The sequence below is a fragment of the Charadrius vociferus genome, unplaced genomic scaffold, assembly GCF_000708025.1.
Source record: "Charadrius vociferus isolate BGI_N301 unplaced genomic scaffold, ASM70802v2 scaffold404, whole genome shotgun sequence".
Lineage (NCBI taxonomy): Eukaryota > Metazoa > Chordata > Aves > Charadriiformes > Charadriidae > Charadrius > Charadrius vociferus.
This window is the reverse complement of record NW_009648443.1, coordinates 1,202,653-1,220,217: the sequence shown is the minus strand read 5'-3', so window position 1 is coordinate 1,220,217 and position 17,565 is coordinate 1,202,653. Positions and strand designations below refer to the sequence as shown.

The 17,565-nt window shown below is 42.6% G+C and overlaps 1 protein-coding gene across 3 annotated transcripts in view; it reads right to left on the bottom strand.

Annotated features, from left to right (window-relative positions):
- PKP4 (plakophilin 4) overlaps positions 1-4,696 on the bottom strand; it is a 67,612-nt gene extending 62,916 nt beyond the window's left edge. For 2 of the 3 annotated variants that reach the window (XM_009885463.1, XM_009885462.1), the window contains exon 1: positions 4,565-4,693. In XM_009885463.1, coding sequence (XP_009883765.1) covers positions 4,565-4,693 — 129 coding nt within the window. Of the gene's footprint in view, positions 1-4,564 lie in introns of all 3 variants that reach the window. The other variant, XM_009885464.1, reaches the window with a different exon arrangement.
- Between the last annotated feature and the right edge of the window lie 12,869 nt (positions 4,697-17,565).

The following is a 17,565-nucleotide window of genomic DNA, read 5'->3' as shown; positions in this document are numbered from 1 at the left end:
GGCTGCGAATCCAAACAGAAGGGTTACAGAAGGTATACACACTCCCGTATATTGCAGGGGTACCCACAGTTCTGGGCAGGCTCTTTTCCAAGGGGAACCTCTCCTCAAAAGCCTAACAGTACATGCTAGAAAGAAAAATCAATTTCTAGACCCTCATATGAATAAAAGAGTACACGGAATTGCGATTAAGGAAATGAGTTATTCGCTTCATGCGAAGGCAGGAGCAGTATGTATTTTGTCCTAGAATAAGCCTGGGGAAGCAGACGCCTCAGACTTGAGTCACCAAAACTGGAAATGCTTGTAAACAGCAGAAACAGTAAACTTCAAAGTTCTGGGGTTAAATAGGGAAGAATGACCTATACAATTGAGCACAATATTAAGAGAGTTGGAAAAAAAACAGTTCTTCCAGTCACTCAGAAAACATTGACAAAGATTTGTTTCACTCATGCAAAGCCTGGAAGTCCATTTAATAAAAAGAAACACCTTAACTTCAGAACGGATACACATTTATCCACTGAATTAATCACTAGATGCATGCAAATCGTAATTTCAAAGTGAGACTGTTCGATGTTTTTGCCAAGTTACTGAAAGTGCATTTGGCAAGCCTTTTTTTCAGGTATCTTGTTGAAGCGACACACCTACAGAGTCCGATTACCAAGTACTTGATATAAAGCACAACATATCTGAATTGGTAAAGATATCTCTCAAACCTGATATCAAAATACTGTCATTCTAGTAAAGATGTTTTTAAACATGCAATAATAAATTACGTGCTGTACAGAGAACGCATTCTTTCCTCCATTTCCATCTGAAAAACATAGGGTTCTCCCCCAAAACACCTCAAGAAGTACGTAAAGAATTTTGTACTTAAAGTATAAAGGAGGACAAAAAGTAAAGTGCATACTTTCTAAGTATATGATATGGTTCAACACAGCAATGCAAAAGGAAAAAATTTTGCTGAAGTATTGAACAAAAATGAATGTTTCTAGGAAAACCCAAGAGATTTATGATTATTCATCCGAAAGCATATCCAATCATCCTTACTCTATTGTCACCTGTTTACAAAAGAAAAGGTGAAAAGTTGTCCATCTTTAGGTGTCAAAACCAACTATAGACCAAAGAACAAATAAACTTAAGAAAACCCCAACACCTGCCACTGCTGCAAGTGCCTTTCTCTTAGCAAAGAAATTAACCCCAGCATATTCCTGTTACTTTTGAAACTGGATGGATGGGTGGCTTTTCCTGCGAGACCCTTTCTCTCAGCCCAACCACTGAACAGGAAAACTACCACGCTAAGCAGGAAATTCACAATTCCAAATGATCCCGTTTAATCTCGCCACGTCAGCAGCAATTCATTCCAGGTACAGCAGCGTACGGCTTGCACACGGAAAGCAGCAGCGATTCCACAGATCTGTCTGGAGTAGTTGCCGCTGGCTGCCCCTACATTCCTGACCCCCCAGAGCTACTGCTATGATGTTGCCCTGACAATTTTTAACAAAGTTTTATTTTCGTATGAAAATAATTGACTTTTAATATGGGCAAGAGCCTCCCTACAGAACTCAACTAAACTTTTACCCAAATAAACCCCAGGGTTCAGAAATACAGACGCATCCATTTTAATGCTTTAGTTTTACTTAAAACTTGTTTCAGCATTTCCCAAGACACTTTTATCCATTATAGCATGGAAACTTTGTAACACTTCAGAAGTAAAATACATGTTTTGAAAATAAAAACCGGAAAAAAACACCCACAGAAAACCACCCCCTCCCTAAACAAAAAAAACAACCAAAAAAAAAATTCCAACAAGCCATCATCAAATCCACTACAAGAAAAAAAAGGAAAGGCCAAAATATCCCAACTTCATTTCAGTTAGCTGTAGGATTTCCCCGCACGCAAAAAGGAATTCCTCTAGTAGAGATGTGACTTATACCAGTAAGAGTCAGCGCTTCCCTCGATTTTCATCCAAAAGTATATCCACTGTGCATCCGCAGAGACTAACCTCACCTGGCGGCAGAACGGTCCCCCCTCACCCAGCGGAAGCCAGTGCTGGTTGTGGTGGTGGGGATGGGTTTTCACACTGAAACAGTGTAGTACTACAAAGCTGTAGTCATCTAAATTTCTTCAAAGATTACACTTGTTCTGCACGTTATTTTATAACACCAGAAGTGAATTGAAATGTTTCTTTCCTAAAATCTACTCACGGGGGAGGTACACAGCTGTCTGACACCTCTGTCTCAATGAGACACTGTTCGGAGTTCAGGGGACACGCTGTAGTTTGGTACAAGTGTTGCTTTAAACCGACTTGGGGTCACAGGAAAAAGAAACAAATTGAGAATTTGAAGTGGCTTGTAGGGTTGATAGACTAATTAGTGCAACTTTTTACATAACTGCATCTATGCTGCCACTATGGTAGAAAGCTTAACAAAGTCATTCAATAAAATTCTCTCCTTATTTCAGAACTACTGTAGTAATTTAAGAAGTTTTTATTAAGTTAAAACCTCGCACACTTTGGCAAGTAATAGTAAAGGCCCTCCTGAATTGTTTCCACAGTAGTAAGTGTTTCTGAAGTAATGAAGGTAAGGTGTGGCAACGCTATTTTACAAATACAGACTTACTGCAAATAAAGAGAGATTCCTGTATCAGAGGAAGTTAGGCCATAGTGAACGGCATAGTAGTTTCTGTTCAAGGTTAATAAAGTAAATAACTGCACTGGAAAATATTCTGTTCTGGGCTTTCTGCCATACAGGAAGGGTGTTGAGTGTGTCAGTGTCCATAATTATTATCAACAGAAAAAATACCAGAAAGCAACAGTTCAGCTCTTAATTCTTCCACATTATCATTTTCAAGAGTGAAGTACAATTTACGTCTTCCTCGCCCTTGTATTCATTCTAACATGTCTATGCACATTAAAGTTAGGCTACAGTTCTGAGGTTTGTGTTTTGCTAACTATTAAACACAATTTTATTTTTTCCTTTCATCAGAGCTGAGTTAATTAATAGTCCACATATTTAACAGTCTTTTTAAGAATGGCAAGGGGAAGAGGTTTTAACCTCCTTTTTAAAATGAAAAAAATATTCCATTATCATTTTTTCTCCAAGGACAAGAAAAAGAAAAACATTTATTGGGTAGGAAAGAGGAAGTTAACAAATGCCTTTTTACTGTATACTTTATCCTGTACCAACCCAATATAGACAATGCTGTCATAATTTTATGTTCAGTTTAAGCAACCACTATTGCATCAAAACTGCACGAAGCCATTCCGGACAGTAATCACAGCAGAAAGATCACTGGCTGGTGATCACGAGCAATTACAGTACCGGCACTTATCGCAATGCTGCTCATCAGCTAAGTTACCGTTATAAGCATGTTCTTTGTCAACTGCAAAGTAAAAGGGACCAACTTAAAATCACGACAAATGTATATTAATCAAATGAGTTCTAATTGACATTTGTGATAAGCTAAGATGGCACAAAGCAAGCTACTGTCTCAGACCATGAGAGACTCAGGATCACTAACTCCAACGACTGCGATTACGCCTATCGCAAGAGCCTCCAGCATTAATATCCTCCACTCTGGAAGATTTAATACTAGTTTTAATATTACTAAGAAATTATTAGGGTTGCTACTGTCATTTTAAAATACTTTTGAAACTATTAATTTACACATGAAAATAAAGATTGAAATTTCATCACCATGCAGAAAATTTTCATTTCAGACTGAAGGTTCTGTGGGTACGAAATCCATTAATATCAAGACCATATAATCTAATTCTCACTTTTTTTTTTAATATGGGACAACATATGAGAACTAATACATCAAGTCTTTGCATTCAGAGTTAATATCTTGAATCAAGTACTGATTTATCTTAAAAAGTTCTGAAACAGAGACAGAAAAGTAGATTTATTCTAAAATTCAGACATTACAATTTATGTACTAAACCAAGAAATATGATAATTATTTATAGCTCTGACAATGCGAGCCAAATTACTATTTCTCTCTTTGTGTGTTTTTAAAAAAAAAACAAAACAAAACCAAACCAAAAACATCAGCTAGAATGTTTTTTTAATAAAACTGCAATAGAGACTATCACTAAGATACATGTCCATAAATATGTGGCAGACTTTAATTATGTTACTGATAACTGAAACCAAACTCGAAGTTTAGAAAGCCATTCTTTAACAAAATACCATTAATAATTAATGTGCAAATTTCTGTAACACTGTACACAACTTTGCAGAATGTACAAAAAGGACCGGTTCTCAATGTTGCATCAGTTCTACACTAGCTTTTCTTTTTTAAACAATAAACCGCATTTCAAGTCTGATTTACAACAGTGCATACATTCCAAGGGATACAGAATACCATAATGATGCTTCTGTTCAAGGCAATTAAATGAACCCTTTATATTCAGATGCTAACATTTTGACCTACAAAATATACTATACCAATGGCAGGCAACACGTTTTAGAAACAGTGATGGTTTTCTGCAGCAACGTAATAAAAGACAACGGTTAACTCCACAACACATACTGAACTTCTGAATTGCTGAAAACAAGGGATATACCTGTTCCTTAACAGAAGCTAAAATGGTAGTGGCAGTAGTCTCTGGTTCCATGCCTGGGCCGGTAGAAGTCTCCTGTGTTGTCTGCGGCAGCCCCTCTTCCACCAGGGGGGTCTGCTCAGGGGCTGGCATTTTGCCTGCAATAACAACATTTTAAAATAGTTTACATTTTGAGCCAGTGATGTTTAAGAAAATTCAAGTTTTCAGGATTATAAATTCTCTTATCTTTTCACTAAAACCTCTCCAAACTTAACGAAATTAGCAGACAACTTTGTATTATTAATATCAACATATATTGTTATTACTGTGCTTCACCGTCGCAAACCGAAATCAGAATTACATACCGAACATGAGGACTGGGCAGGAGCAACCAGGCAGCATGACATTTGAAGATTATTTTTAAAATACTATTCTGTGGTAGTTACTGAAAGTAGCAAAATCCCAGATGCGTCAAAAAGAGTAGTGTTAAACATTAAGAACACCCAAGATCAGTACAAGTTTACCACGTGCAGTTTTTAGCATAGAAGAGTGACATGTTACAGCACAGTGCTTGGCTGTTAGGAACAAACCATGGAAGAGACTAATAATGGTAATAAAAAGTTAACAGGAATAATGCTTCTAGTGTTCTTTTTGCAAAAGAGGAAATTAAAACACTGAAGTTAAACCAATTGCCCTGGGCTATGGATAGCGAGGAAAGGACAGAGGGGATCAGCATTCGGGAATCCCAAGCCTCCTTACTGCAGAGGCAGCACGCTAACAGCTCCGGTACATGGGAAAAAGGCAATTCAATTGTTTAACCACAGAAGTCACCATTAACTAATGTTAGATAGTTATGAACTGTGTTTACTACTTTGCAAATAGCAAGTAGCTGGCATTGATGGAGTTTCTGTACATATATCACGCTTTAAATTCCTTCAAAGAAAATAAAGCTCCTAAGGTCTAACGTTAAAAGTAGTCAATATTTCATTTTAGATTTTCAGAACAAACTCAGTATTCCTAGAGGAGACAAATATGAACAGCAGCTTCCCTCCCTTCATTTCGCAAGGAGCAGCTCACGCTGCAGACCATGGGCAGGAACGCACCCGTTGGACTTCTCAGTCCTGACCCGTTCTGACCACGGCCATCCCTTCTCCACCACACGCCTTCCAAATGTGGAATCGGCACAAAGCTGGGCACACGCGGCCCTAAACAGACACAGGACGGTCTGTAGATCAGCGGCTGTGCTATGAAGCTGCGTGTTTCCGGTTTGGTTGAAGAATAGCCGAGTTGACCCTCAAGGGATCTCTTTGGGAACGACCCTACGGGATCGCTCAGCCTCTCAGGATTTCTCCGTGTCGGTGCGCAGAGGCTGAGCACAGGCGAAGCACTGGGCTGTCACAGGACTCCTGTGCTACTACAGACAGCCTCGGGCAGAAAAGAGGAGTGGAAACCAGAAGAGAGATGATGGAAGAAAAAGTACTTTTGTTCTGCTTTGTCTACAGTAGCGCATGCACTGTGAGAGGGACAACTTCTGCTCAGGCTTACGAGGTGCTTCAAGAGCGTTAGCAGGTGGTCTTCATGAACCACACTGCTCTCGTCTGCTAAAAGAGCTGGTAACACGGCCAACGTGCGGTTTCACATCAGGCACTGAGGGAATCAAACAACAGCTTCAGAGAAACTAAACGGAGATGGGTGAAGAAAGGCAGTGGAGTAGTGATGGGGGTAGTGTGGAGCAAGAGCCCGGTCACCCATCAGCTCCTACCACTGTGAACGGAAAAAGAGAGGCCAGTTCCCAGAGCACTGGGGAGCACGGGTCCGGCTGGGGCTTGGATGTCTTCGGGAGAAGGGCCTCTCCTGCCCGCAGCCTCCGAAGTCTCACAGGGAGACTGCCCAGGCACCCGGGAACAGCCCGGGCACGGCGCCTGTTCCCACCTTACGCCGGGACTTGCACAGCCCCGTGCATCAGCACCCCTCGGTCACTGCCCAAAACACTGCACCGCAGGAGCTGCCGGGAAGGAGCTAACTCTGTGCCAGCCAAAACCAGTACAACTTGACATCATGGTCCTACTCTACAGTTTCCAGTTCTTTCCAACGGTTTAACCACAGTTTACAAAATTTAAGTTATGAGATACCTTAAAACACTGAAATCAGCGCGATATTTATTTCATCAAAACAGACTACTTAATTTTCTTTAAGACATATGGGAAAGAAAGCTTTTTTTTTTTACTTAAAAAACCCAACTTTTTGAAGCTTCTATCTACTATGTGCCACAGAAGTACTATAAAAATGTAGTGCCAGTTCCTTGTAAGTGGTCGCTTCCAAAGTACATTGTCTGAATGAATGCTTAAAACAGGACCAACTAGAAACCTCTACAAAAATATGAAATAATAAGCACAGATGTGAGATTATCTCAGTTTGTCTTTTCCATAATTTTATCTGTCACTGTCTTCTCACCCCAACACTGTGAAACAACTCTTCACCCTATCTGTAGCAAATTGCTGTAACCAGTCAAGAAAATGTGTATCTGAACTAGCTGGAACAGAAAATACATGCAATATTGAGTCTCTAATAATAACATTCAGATGAAAACCAATCAAATTAATTATTAATGAAGATGTCAGTGTTAAATGTACATCAATCTCAGTGTTAAGAGGTATAATTAGAGCGCTATACCCTTCCACACAGGCGGTTGTTTTAACTGCTGTTCTTTCAATTAACACATTTCTTGGCAAAGTTACCAATTTTCTAATCTCGATTTCAAGATTAGACAACTGTTGGCTTTGATCCTACAAACACTTACGTACGCACTTCAGCTATCACAAAGGAGTACGCTCCCTCACTCCGACCTCCTGCATGGCCAGGCAGCCGCCAGGGCCGAGCTGGGCGACGCGGTGCGGGGAGGACGGAGCGGGGAGATGCCCTCTGAAGCCTGGCCCCACTGCTGTGCCTCTGTCTAGGCACGCTGTCTGAGGACACGAACTCACAACCTCAATTTAGATTCTCTTCTTCAGCTTACAGGAATAGGAAATACCAAATGCAGGACTCGCGAGAGCCTTAAAATCAGGTACGAGTAAAACTCGGGAGGAGTTAATAAGAAAAGTGCTTTCCTCCTTACGCAAGACTTGGATTTACTGGCTGAAGACACTTCCTGAGTTGTGTTACTCACTCCTTTGGGTACGGATAACTGGTTCATTATTGGAAAACAAGCAACCAGACTTCATCCCTCAAAAAATTAGGTCCATAGTTACATTGCCTGCCTCTTGTGTCATGGCCCAGCAGTGAGAGCTCACCCAGAATGTGAGACTTTGTTCCTACATCTTTCCTCATCCCCTACAACCCTTCGCTGCAGTACCACAGCTCCTAAGTCAGGATGGATGTGGGCTGCTTTCTGCAAACCTTACAGGTGGATGAATCAGACAATATACACAGATACTATTTATAAATGCATATTAATTATCTTTATAAATGCATCTTAAAGCCTCCTTGTAGTCCAGCTCTTTTAATCCCCAAATCGCTCCTGCACATTAAGGGCAGATTTATGTAGCTGGAACAAAAACTCAGAAAACACACCTTACTGTTTTGCTGCTTTGTGCAATGCATTTCAGCATCTCTTATTCACATATCTTCTTAAAATTCCTGAACACGAGAGAGAAGTTTACAGAATTTTACAGAAGTTCTCAGCTATAGCAAAGAATAGACAAGAACTGAAAGGCTTAAATGTTTTGAGATGATCTATTGATGGATGTTGCAGAACTACAGATTTGTGAATGGTATAAATGGTTCAAGTATAGCTCAGAAGTCTAATGTGAGGTCTTTTGAAACTTTTGGGGGAGATTAACAGCAGACTTGAGGAGAACAGTAAGAACGTTCTACTGTTTTCTGTAGTTTCCAGTCTCTGATCAAAATAATGTATTTTAAATAATTTCAATGTATTTTTTAAAACAATTGTTAAATACTTCCTCTTGTAGCATACACCTGAGAAAATTCTTAAGACCTATTCTGAATTTTGAAGTTCTCTATTTAAAAGGCAAAAAGAATAGAAGCAGTGCCAATCTAGCTCTAGGCTGGCCTCCACCTACAAACTAGATCCAACTGTGTGAGGGGAAAAAAAGTAATGCTGTTCAATTTGAAGCCTCTCATCTGAAATAGCCTACAATAATTCTGAAAATAGTGGCTTTTCTGTCCTCTCTACCGTGGAGGCTCACTGAAATGGCTTCATGAAACCAGGCAGTAAGTCAGATCAGAGCAGAACCAAGCCATCGAAAAGCGTGAGCTTTCAATCCAGCACGTGTACGCAGAGACCATCCCTTTAGGCAACTGCAGGGATTTGCTGGAGTAAACCACATTTAAACAGCCACTCTGTCTCCTGGAGGATACCTATTGCCTCCACTAGGCACAATTAGCTTGTTTACATCTAGTACACAAAAACACCCACTCCTAAATCCTCCCAGATGTTCTCCTTTTGTACAAACGCAGCGGACTTCTTGGCACCCCAGCACGGATGGTGGGGCAGATTCCCCAGTTTCCTTTAGCAGCTTGCCAGTCCTGGCCTTCACACTGGTCCTCTTAGCACGCAGCGAGGCTGGGGGTTGCCAAAACGGGTAATGCTTTCTTTTGTGTCTGATCGAATGGTCAAACAGCTGCAAAGCAAATAGGTTCAGTGAGTTCATCTGACACAAAGCTACGCTTTTTTTTGGGGTGGGGGTGGTGTATTTTTCTGAACTAGCTGATCTCGCAGCCGTACAGTCACTGAGGCAAGGAAGGAACAAGAATACACAGCTGAGGAGAGAAGAAATATGAGAAATCACTGAGTGTAGGAAACCATGCTTTAATCTTCATTCTCGTTAGTCTCTACTCCCCACCTTCCACTGCTCCTCCGGTTATTTTCTTTGAGATACCCAGACAGTTCTGCCAGGACTGCGTAATCCCTCTCCTTGTAGTGTGGGCCCAAAGAGAACCCAGACCTTTCCAGGTTCCCTCACGACAGCAGACGCAGTGCTTTTCCCCACCTTCCTACTCACTTCCCTGCATATTCCTCTTGCCTTCCTTACGCAGGCCATTCTCCCAAATTTCTCCTTACCTGTGTTCCCTCTTTCTGAGCCTCCCATTGCTGACCTGAAGCCAGTACCAAAAGTCACCAGAGCAATTTGCACTGAAAAGATAATATAATTCTTATGAACACTGTCAACGGGGATAGGATAGACTGTATCTATTTCATGAGGGAAACATGAGCAAAACAACGAGCAGCATCTCATCATGAAAAATCCTCTTATTTATCCAGCTACAAGATTAACTCAACAGGAGTAAATCACCAAGGACATCAGAGTAATACTCATTAGTAGAGAAGAAAAAAAGGTCCAATAAGCTCAAATCAACTTGCTGGGACACTGACATGTTATTTATTTTACAACCAGGTTATTCTTATAAATCTACACTTAAGCAACCAGGCACATCTCAGCTCTTGCTCAAAGACTGTTGGTTTCTCATCCTTTACAGTATATGTGAAAGTCAAAAGCTAAACGAGACTTACTACATTTCTACAGTTTTTAGATGAAGACGTGATTAAAACTTATCTGATTAACTCCGAGTAACTCTGAGTTACTTCACAAACATGTCAGTACACTTCCAGGTATGAGCGGCTGCTGTTAGCCCCATCCCGCTCCGAGGCCAGAGCGCTGCTCTCCCTCAAGCCAGGCAGTGACTCGCCCTCCCCCGCTTGGTGCGACCAAGGGCTGAACTCAGACCCACCCCGCAGGATGTCTGCCAGCCTACACTCCCAGGCTTGGGCGAAAAGACAGCAGATGACAACTTACTCACTTGCAACGACGTTGCAACCAATTAAGAATGGATTATGTGAAAGATGGCTCAAATGTTTACATGAAAAACACGTTTTAAAATTTCCAGATGCAGTAAGTCGGCATACCTCAACTATCACGCTATAGGCTAAACATTCTGTTAAGATACAACTTTTCTTTATGGACATCGGTAGTGCAGAAGTTTTGTTCACAGGGACATGCGGATGAAGCCAGGGAAGTAAATATATTATCTGATGAAAACATGGAAGACACCGACAGGATAAAGAATACACCTGCACCACTGTGCAGACCGAGTCCCTCGGTAACGAGAGACACCTACACACAACTGATCCGCTGCCTGTGGGCAACTATCTTACTGCTAAATTTACTGTCCTCCTCATCCCTTTTTCTCTTCAGGATAAAGTTTTTCCTCTCCCCCCTCTCCCCCAACACACGCAGGTTCAAAAGGCATCTGGTGCTGTGTCCTTTTTAAAATGTTCAAAATTCTCACCCTAGCTTTTGGATAAATGTATTTTTGTTACAGCTTCTGGTAAAACACAGCAGCTTTTTTTTTTTTTTTTTTGGCCGGGGGCTACATACTTTAACTCCACTCTAGTGAGCAGGCAAGAATCTACATCCGCAAACATCCAGTCGTAACACGCTCATAAGATTAGTATTTTTATAGCTTTCAAACTAACTATCCAACAGAAGAGATCAGACAGGTATAGAAGACAACCATTTTGAATAAAGGGATATTTATGATCTTATCCTCCAAGGCCTGAGGCACTATTTAGAGCTCACCTTAAAAAAAGAAGAATCTTTGTCATCTGAAGGGTCCCTGAAGAATGTTCACACTTCACGAATATATGAAGTACCACAAGCTAATTGGCAATAAATAGAGTTTTCAGTAGTTTAAGTCAACAAGGCTCCGTGCCTTAAAGCAAACACAAATGACGGACCCCAAATCTGAACCTTTTCTTTGGATCATGCCCAGTCTATCGCTCTGTTCTGCCGACACGTCTGGATCCGCTCCCGTTCAGAACCACCCTCCTGGAGCACAGGGCTGCGAACCAGTTCTGCAGACCAGCAAACAAACAGCACCTTTCTCTCGAGGGATAAAGTTCACTCTTATCCCAGCGCAGAGAGAGGGAGCAGGGATGTGTACTGCCACCGAAGGGTCTTAGATGCTGCAGACCGACTGTCAGGTGACAAAGACATGCATCGGTTATTCATTCAACCGTTCATAGAAGGATAATTCTTAGCTTGGTGTTGGAATATCCTCAATTAATTTAGGGTATGAAGTCATTCAGAATGAATGTCCCAGAACAACAGAACTGCAGAAGCGTAACAGCCGGGGAACAGCAGTGCGCGTCCGCCGGGCAGTGCTGCTACCCACCGCCTGCACAGCGCCGCAGCTCCAAACTGACACTGCTCAGTCGCCCACCTGAAAACGCTGAAAAACAAGCGAACAGCAGTTAAACGGAGAATAAGTGTAAGTAAAGCAAGTCCTACCAAGCAGAACAAGGGCTGCAGGTATTATTCAATTTCCACTTGTATTTTCTCCTATCCCTGTAGAAGTATTACTGAAGTACTACTCTATACATTATCACTAAATATAATGCACGTTAACTGTAGGCAGATATAGTTCAACTGGAAGCATTATAAAGCCAAATTTATTTTATATGCATTTGTAAAAGTATGCTTCTGAGTTCTGTCACATTGTATATTGGAAAAAATATTATATAAACCATCTTCCCAATGATAAAAATTACCAGCTACAACTACAATTTTAAAAGACAGCTGAAGATTTACAGACTTCCACTGCTCCCCCTGTTTCGCCAATGCGAGTTTTTGAGGGATGTGGTGTCAGGTGTATCCCTGAGACAGCCTGGAACCAGACACTACCAACCCCTGTCGCATCCTGCCATTAAAAAGCAACCAGACCAGATCAGCAGTGAGATTTCACTTGTAACCCAGACTCACGTACTTTTACTGACACTGCAGTCTTCACCTCTGGAATGAGTGACCAACAAGCAGCAGCTTAAATTGGGTTTAGCAGGGAGAAAAATCCAACTGTGCCCTTAAATGAATTAGACAACAAGCCTCTGGCTTTTAAGGCCAAAACTGCCGGCACTTCAATCAGTTCTCCCAACTCCCCCAAAAGAGGTATCATCAGTCTTAGTTTTCTGAGGTATGTTTGACTTTGCTTACCCTTAAAAATTTTAAGTATTTGTAGTAGGATTACACATAACCGTACTCTAGAAAGATTTAGTATTTCTACTAATACTTTATAAAGAGATGAAGAGCTGTGAAGCACCAAAATTTACAAGTGACATTACGATTAGAGGAGATCAAAGACAACTGAGTAACTTGAGAAAAACCATAAAGCATGGTAAATGAGCTAAACATTGACAAATACACAATTATATGAACTATTCCTATCAAAGTGAACCACATGCCTTCCCATAGTAGGGGGTGGATGACAGAAGCGTAACTATAAAGTTAGACACTTTGCTTAAAATGTTTGGCTAGGCAGGATGACTTTTTGCAGAAGTGCCATAAGGGAAAAAGTCAGGTCGATGGTACATTAAATAGTGTCAATAATTTTAACCACACTCTGAAATAGACACCCACAGTACAAAATGTAGACAATTCAGCGCACAGGAACAAGAACATTCAGAGGGCCAGAAAACTATATACTGAAGGAATGAAGATAAGTGTGGAAATGGTCAAGAAGGGAAAGAAATACTGAATGATGGCAAACGGTTCAGTTTTTTTCCTGATGCTCAGTTACAAGAAGAAACTCTCAGCCCAGTGTTCAGGCTCCCTGTCGTGTGGAAGTACTGCATCTTTATGCAGCACTCTACAATGATGCTAAGAGGTGATTTTCTTCTCTCGGTGAAAAACATTTCTTCCTGTAAAGTCTCCTATAGGTATACAATTTTGTCATGAGACGGCAATATTTTGCATCAAAGTTTACCAGTTGGAGACGCAATTTAGATAGCTCTCCTGCCTCAGCGCCTGAAAGACTGAAAATATGACTCATGTATTTTAAAAGCTCAAATGCAAAGTTTCAAAGGAATCTCAAACACTGGTCACATCATCATTCTTATTTCTACCTTTTAATTCCCTGCCCCATATTCTAGTCTAATTCTAATTTCTGAGCAGGGAAAGCCAAGCACACCAAAACAAGCAGCAGGCTATCCCGTAGGCACTAGAACCTCAAGCGTTAAGAAATAGAGTGGATTTGTCAAGAACGGATTGTATCAAATCTACCTAATGTTGGTCTATGACAAGAGCATTAGAGGAAATCATCTGGCACCCAAAGCTTTGACACGGCCGCGTGGCCTCCTGACAGACCGCCCGGACAGCCCGGAGAAAACACGGCGGGGAAGGAGGGAACCAGCGGCAAGGAAGGCAGCAGCTGACAGTCCAGGAGTGTGGGAAGAAGGCCTGACCCGGGGTGCTGCCAGGGGCACTGCCCGCCCACCTTCCCCGCTGCGACAGGAAAGCCAGCCCCCGCCACGCTGCCAGGCCGCGGCTGGGGAGGGCAGCGCGCCCGCACCCAGGGGCACCGCCGGCGTTCAGAGGTCGGGGAGCCTACCCGAAGACAAACGCCAAGCTCAAAAGCAGCTGACCCCAACTCCAACTGAGGGCTGAAGCCTGTCTGTCCGCCCCAGCGACACCGCTGGTTTGGGGTCACCTCCCCACACAACGCCCTGCCCGCGCCCGCCCGGGCCACGGGGACCACCACGGCCCCGAGCCCAGCGGGAACCAACGCCGTACAGGAGACCGCCAGCAAGGCAGCGCCGCTGGGGAAAACGAGATGAAGGCCACCAAAGCACACCTTCCTGTGACAGAGGGAAAAGATACCTGCTTTATCACTCCTGCTTGTTTTCCATTTCCCACTGCACCGAAATAACCGCACGATCTTCCCAGCCTGCTTGGCCAAAGAAGTGTACCCAGTTTTGTGCACCCAACTGAAAAGTCAGAAAAGAGCTACCAAAGCGATGCAAATTTTCTGTAGGAGTCGCCTGTGTTTGGATACAAAACAAAGTGCTAACAGGAGAAATACTGAAGTCACTGCAGGAAAGACAAAACAATAATCAAGGATAATATTTAAAAGCTACTGCTATCTTCTTGGCAGGCATCAGACAATATCAATGACATTAATTATTTAAGCATTACTCTCTCTTCCATATGGAATAATGGGGTGCTCTTCCCCCCTTCCAAATTCAAACTTTATTTTTTAGACCTCTTCATAACTACATATAATAGAAAGAAATTAAATGCTCAGTTATGATTTAGACATACCTCACAATTAATACTGATCTATTTAAATAAGCAACTCTACCACCAGAAAAGTAACGAGCGTAACCAGTTACTTTCACTGTGCTTCAACATAAAGCTCAAAACGAGGGGTTTAAAACACAGCTATCAAAAGCAAAACCTCTCAATAGCATGAAGTAGTTGAAAAATTACGCAATTTTAAATATTAAACCACAGCAATTCATTGCTGGTTTAGGGGATTTCCACTTTCAGAACAGAGAAAGCCTGCTCTTGCTTGCACGGTGCAAGTCCAGGAAAACGTCAATAATAACTCAGGAAACACACTCGGGGATGACAACAGCAGAAAAGAATGCACTTCCACAACTTGCAAGATCGCGATTTCATAGAACGCTTAAATAGTGATTGTTGTTGGAGGCATATCTCTCCGTTTTTAGAATCTCTTGCTTCAGCTCCACAAACACATTCCCAATCTCAGCAAGCCGGCGCCGAGCCGAACTCCGGCCCTGTCAGGTACGGCGGAGGAAGCAGCCGCGCCGCAGGGACACCCCCCGGGGCACACACAGCCCCGAGACCCCTCTGGGCCCAGTCCTGCCCGTACCGCTGCACCGCAGGAACTGAAAATATTTGTTACACATATCATTTATCCTACCTAAAAATGAAATATTTCAGCAAGGTGCTTTAAGGCAGTCGCTAGCTGTCTTTGCAAAGATTCCATAGATTTCTTCTAGCTATCTTTTTGTAGGTTTCTTTTCAATATGACAGACAGCAGGATAAATTACAGATGTTAACAGGATACGTATCTACCTAATTGCATTTTTTGCCTTTCTATTTGTGAGAGACCACTTCAAATCCAAAAATTTTAAAATAGAGCTTTCGCAAAGGCACAGAAGTAGTTCTACAGAAGGTTCAACCTCTCTTTGCTTTTCCTTTTAAAGCTCCCCGAGTACATTCTCTGTTAGTTCAGGTCTCATACAAGCAGGCAGGTAAAGCTGCGCATGCAGAGCAAACCTTAACATGCCCGGCAGAGGAGGGGCAAAAATACTCTTAAAAATCCACCTTACGCTTCTCTTGTCTAAGGGAACTGTACAACACTACGCTACTTTTGTCAAACAAAAGCACAATAAAAACTAAATTTAAAATGTCTACATATAATTATTTCTTCAAATCACACTTTTAAAGAAGTTTCTTCCTTACAATGGCAAACAGTTTGTGACTTGTTTCTCTACAGTAATGCTGCTGGTTAACTCCAAACAATTCTCAATACACCTTCTGATGAACATCGTTAAACTCTTTTTTTATATGTTTTAAAAATAGACTTCAGTGAGGCTATTAATGCGGACTTCAGAGCTGCATGTCCAAATATGGCAAGGGAAACACTCACTGTCACGTACCACCTTGTCCCGGTTTTAATACTGGGGCTGTTGCTGCTTGTCGACATCCTCCTGTTGAGCCAACAGAAGAATATGCCCAACCATTTTGTCAGATAAGTGGAATAAACCAGAAGGCCCTTAACTTGTCACTTATGGTCACCTTAAAACGTAGCATTTATAGAATCATAGAATCATCCAGGTTGGAAGGGACCTTTAAGATCATCGAGTCCAACCATCCACCTCACACTGCCAAAACCACCACTAACCCATGTCCCTCAGCACCACATCTGCCCAGCTGTTAAATACCACCAGTGATGGCGATTCCACCACTTCCCTGGCCAACCTGTTCCAGTGCTTGACAACCTTTTTGGTGAAGAATCGAGAGCAGCCCTGAGGAGAAGGACCTGGGGGTGCTGATTCATGAGAAGCTCAACATGAGCTGGCAATGCGTGACTGCAGCCCAGAAAGCCAACCATATCCTGGGCTGCATCAGAAGTGTGGCCAGCAGGTCAAGGGAGGGGATTGTGCCCCTCTTCTCCACTCTGGTGAGACCCCACCTGGAGTCCTGCGTCCAGCTCTGGAGCCCCAAACGTAGGAAAGACATGCACATGTTGGAGCGGGGCCAGAGGAGGGCACGGAGATGCTGGGAGGGCTGGAGCCCCTCTGCTGGTAAGACAGGCTGGGAGAGTTGGGGGGGGTCAGCCTGGAGAAGAGAAGACTCCGGCTACACCTTAGAACCCCTTCCAGTGCCTAAATGGGCTCCAGGAGAGCTGGGGAGGGACTCTGGATCAGGGAGGGGAGCCGTGGGATGAGGGGGAACGGTTTTACACCGAAAGAGGGGAGATTGAGATGAGATATTGGGAAGAAGTTCTTGCCTGTGCGGGTGGTGATCCCCTGGGGCAGGTTGCCCCGAGCAGCTGTGGCTGCCCCATCCCTGGAGGTGGTCAAGGCCAGGTTGGACGGGGCTTGGAGCAACCTGGGCTGGTGGGGGGGGTCCCTGCCCAGGGCAGGGGGGTGGAACCAGATGGTTGTTAAGGCCCCTTCCAACCCAAACAAGTCTAAGATTCTGTGATCATCACTACTCCTATCCTAAGTAGGAATTAAAAATATAAAGCATTTAAATGAAGGAAAATGTAGTACAACCAGCACGGGACAAAGCTCTGACATGAGGTTGGTTGCTTGTTCCATACCTGTCACCAACTAACATCTCACAGGGGCGGGTCAAGCCTTTAGACCTCATTATCCCCAAATGAGTCTTCATGAAAGTGAAACACTGTTTACAGGACTGGCAATATGAACTTCAGGTCTTACACTGAATTCGGAAGAACTGATGACCTATTTGCCAAAGATGTAAAGACTTGTGTCCACACCAAGTATAGTATGGTCAAAGCTACAGACTTTCCACAACAAAAAAGTCTTCCTTAATAAATTGTTGATTCAGTGTCTTCACAACAGACTGTTCTGTGATATTTCCAATTTCTTAGCTATAAGCTTAATCCATTGGTGAATTCTAAGACCCACTGGCCAAAGCAAAATTCAAAAGATAGGAACAGTCATGTCACCAGCTTTC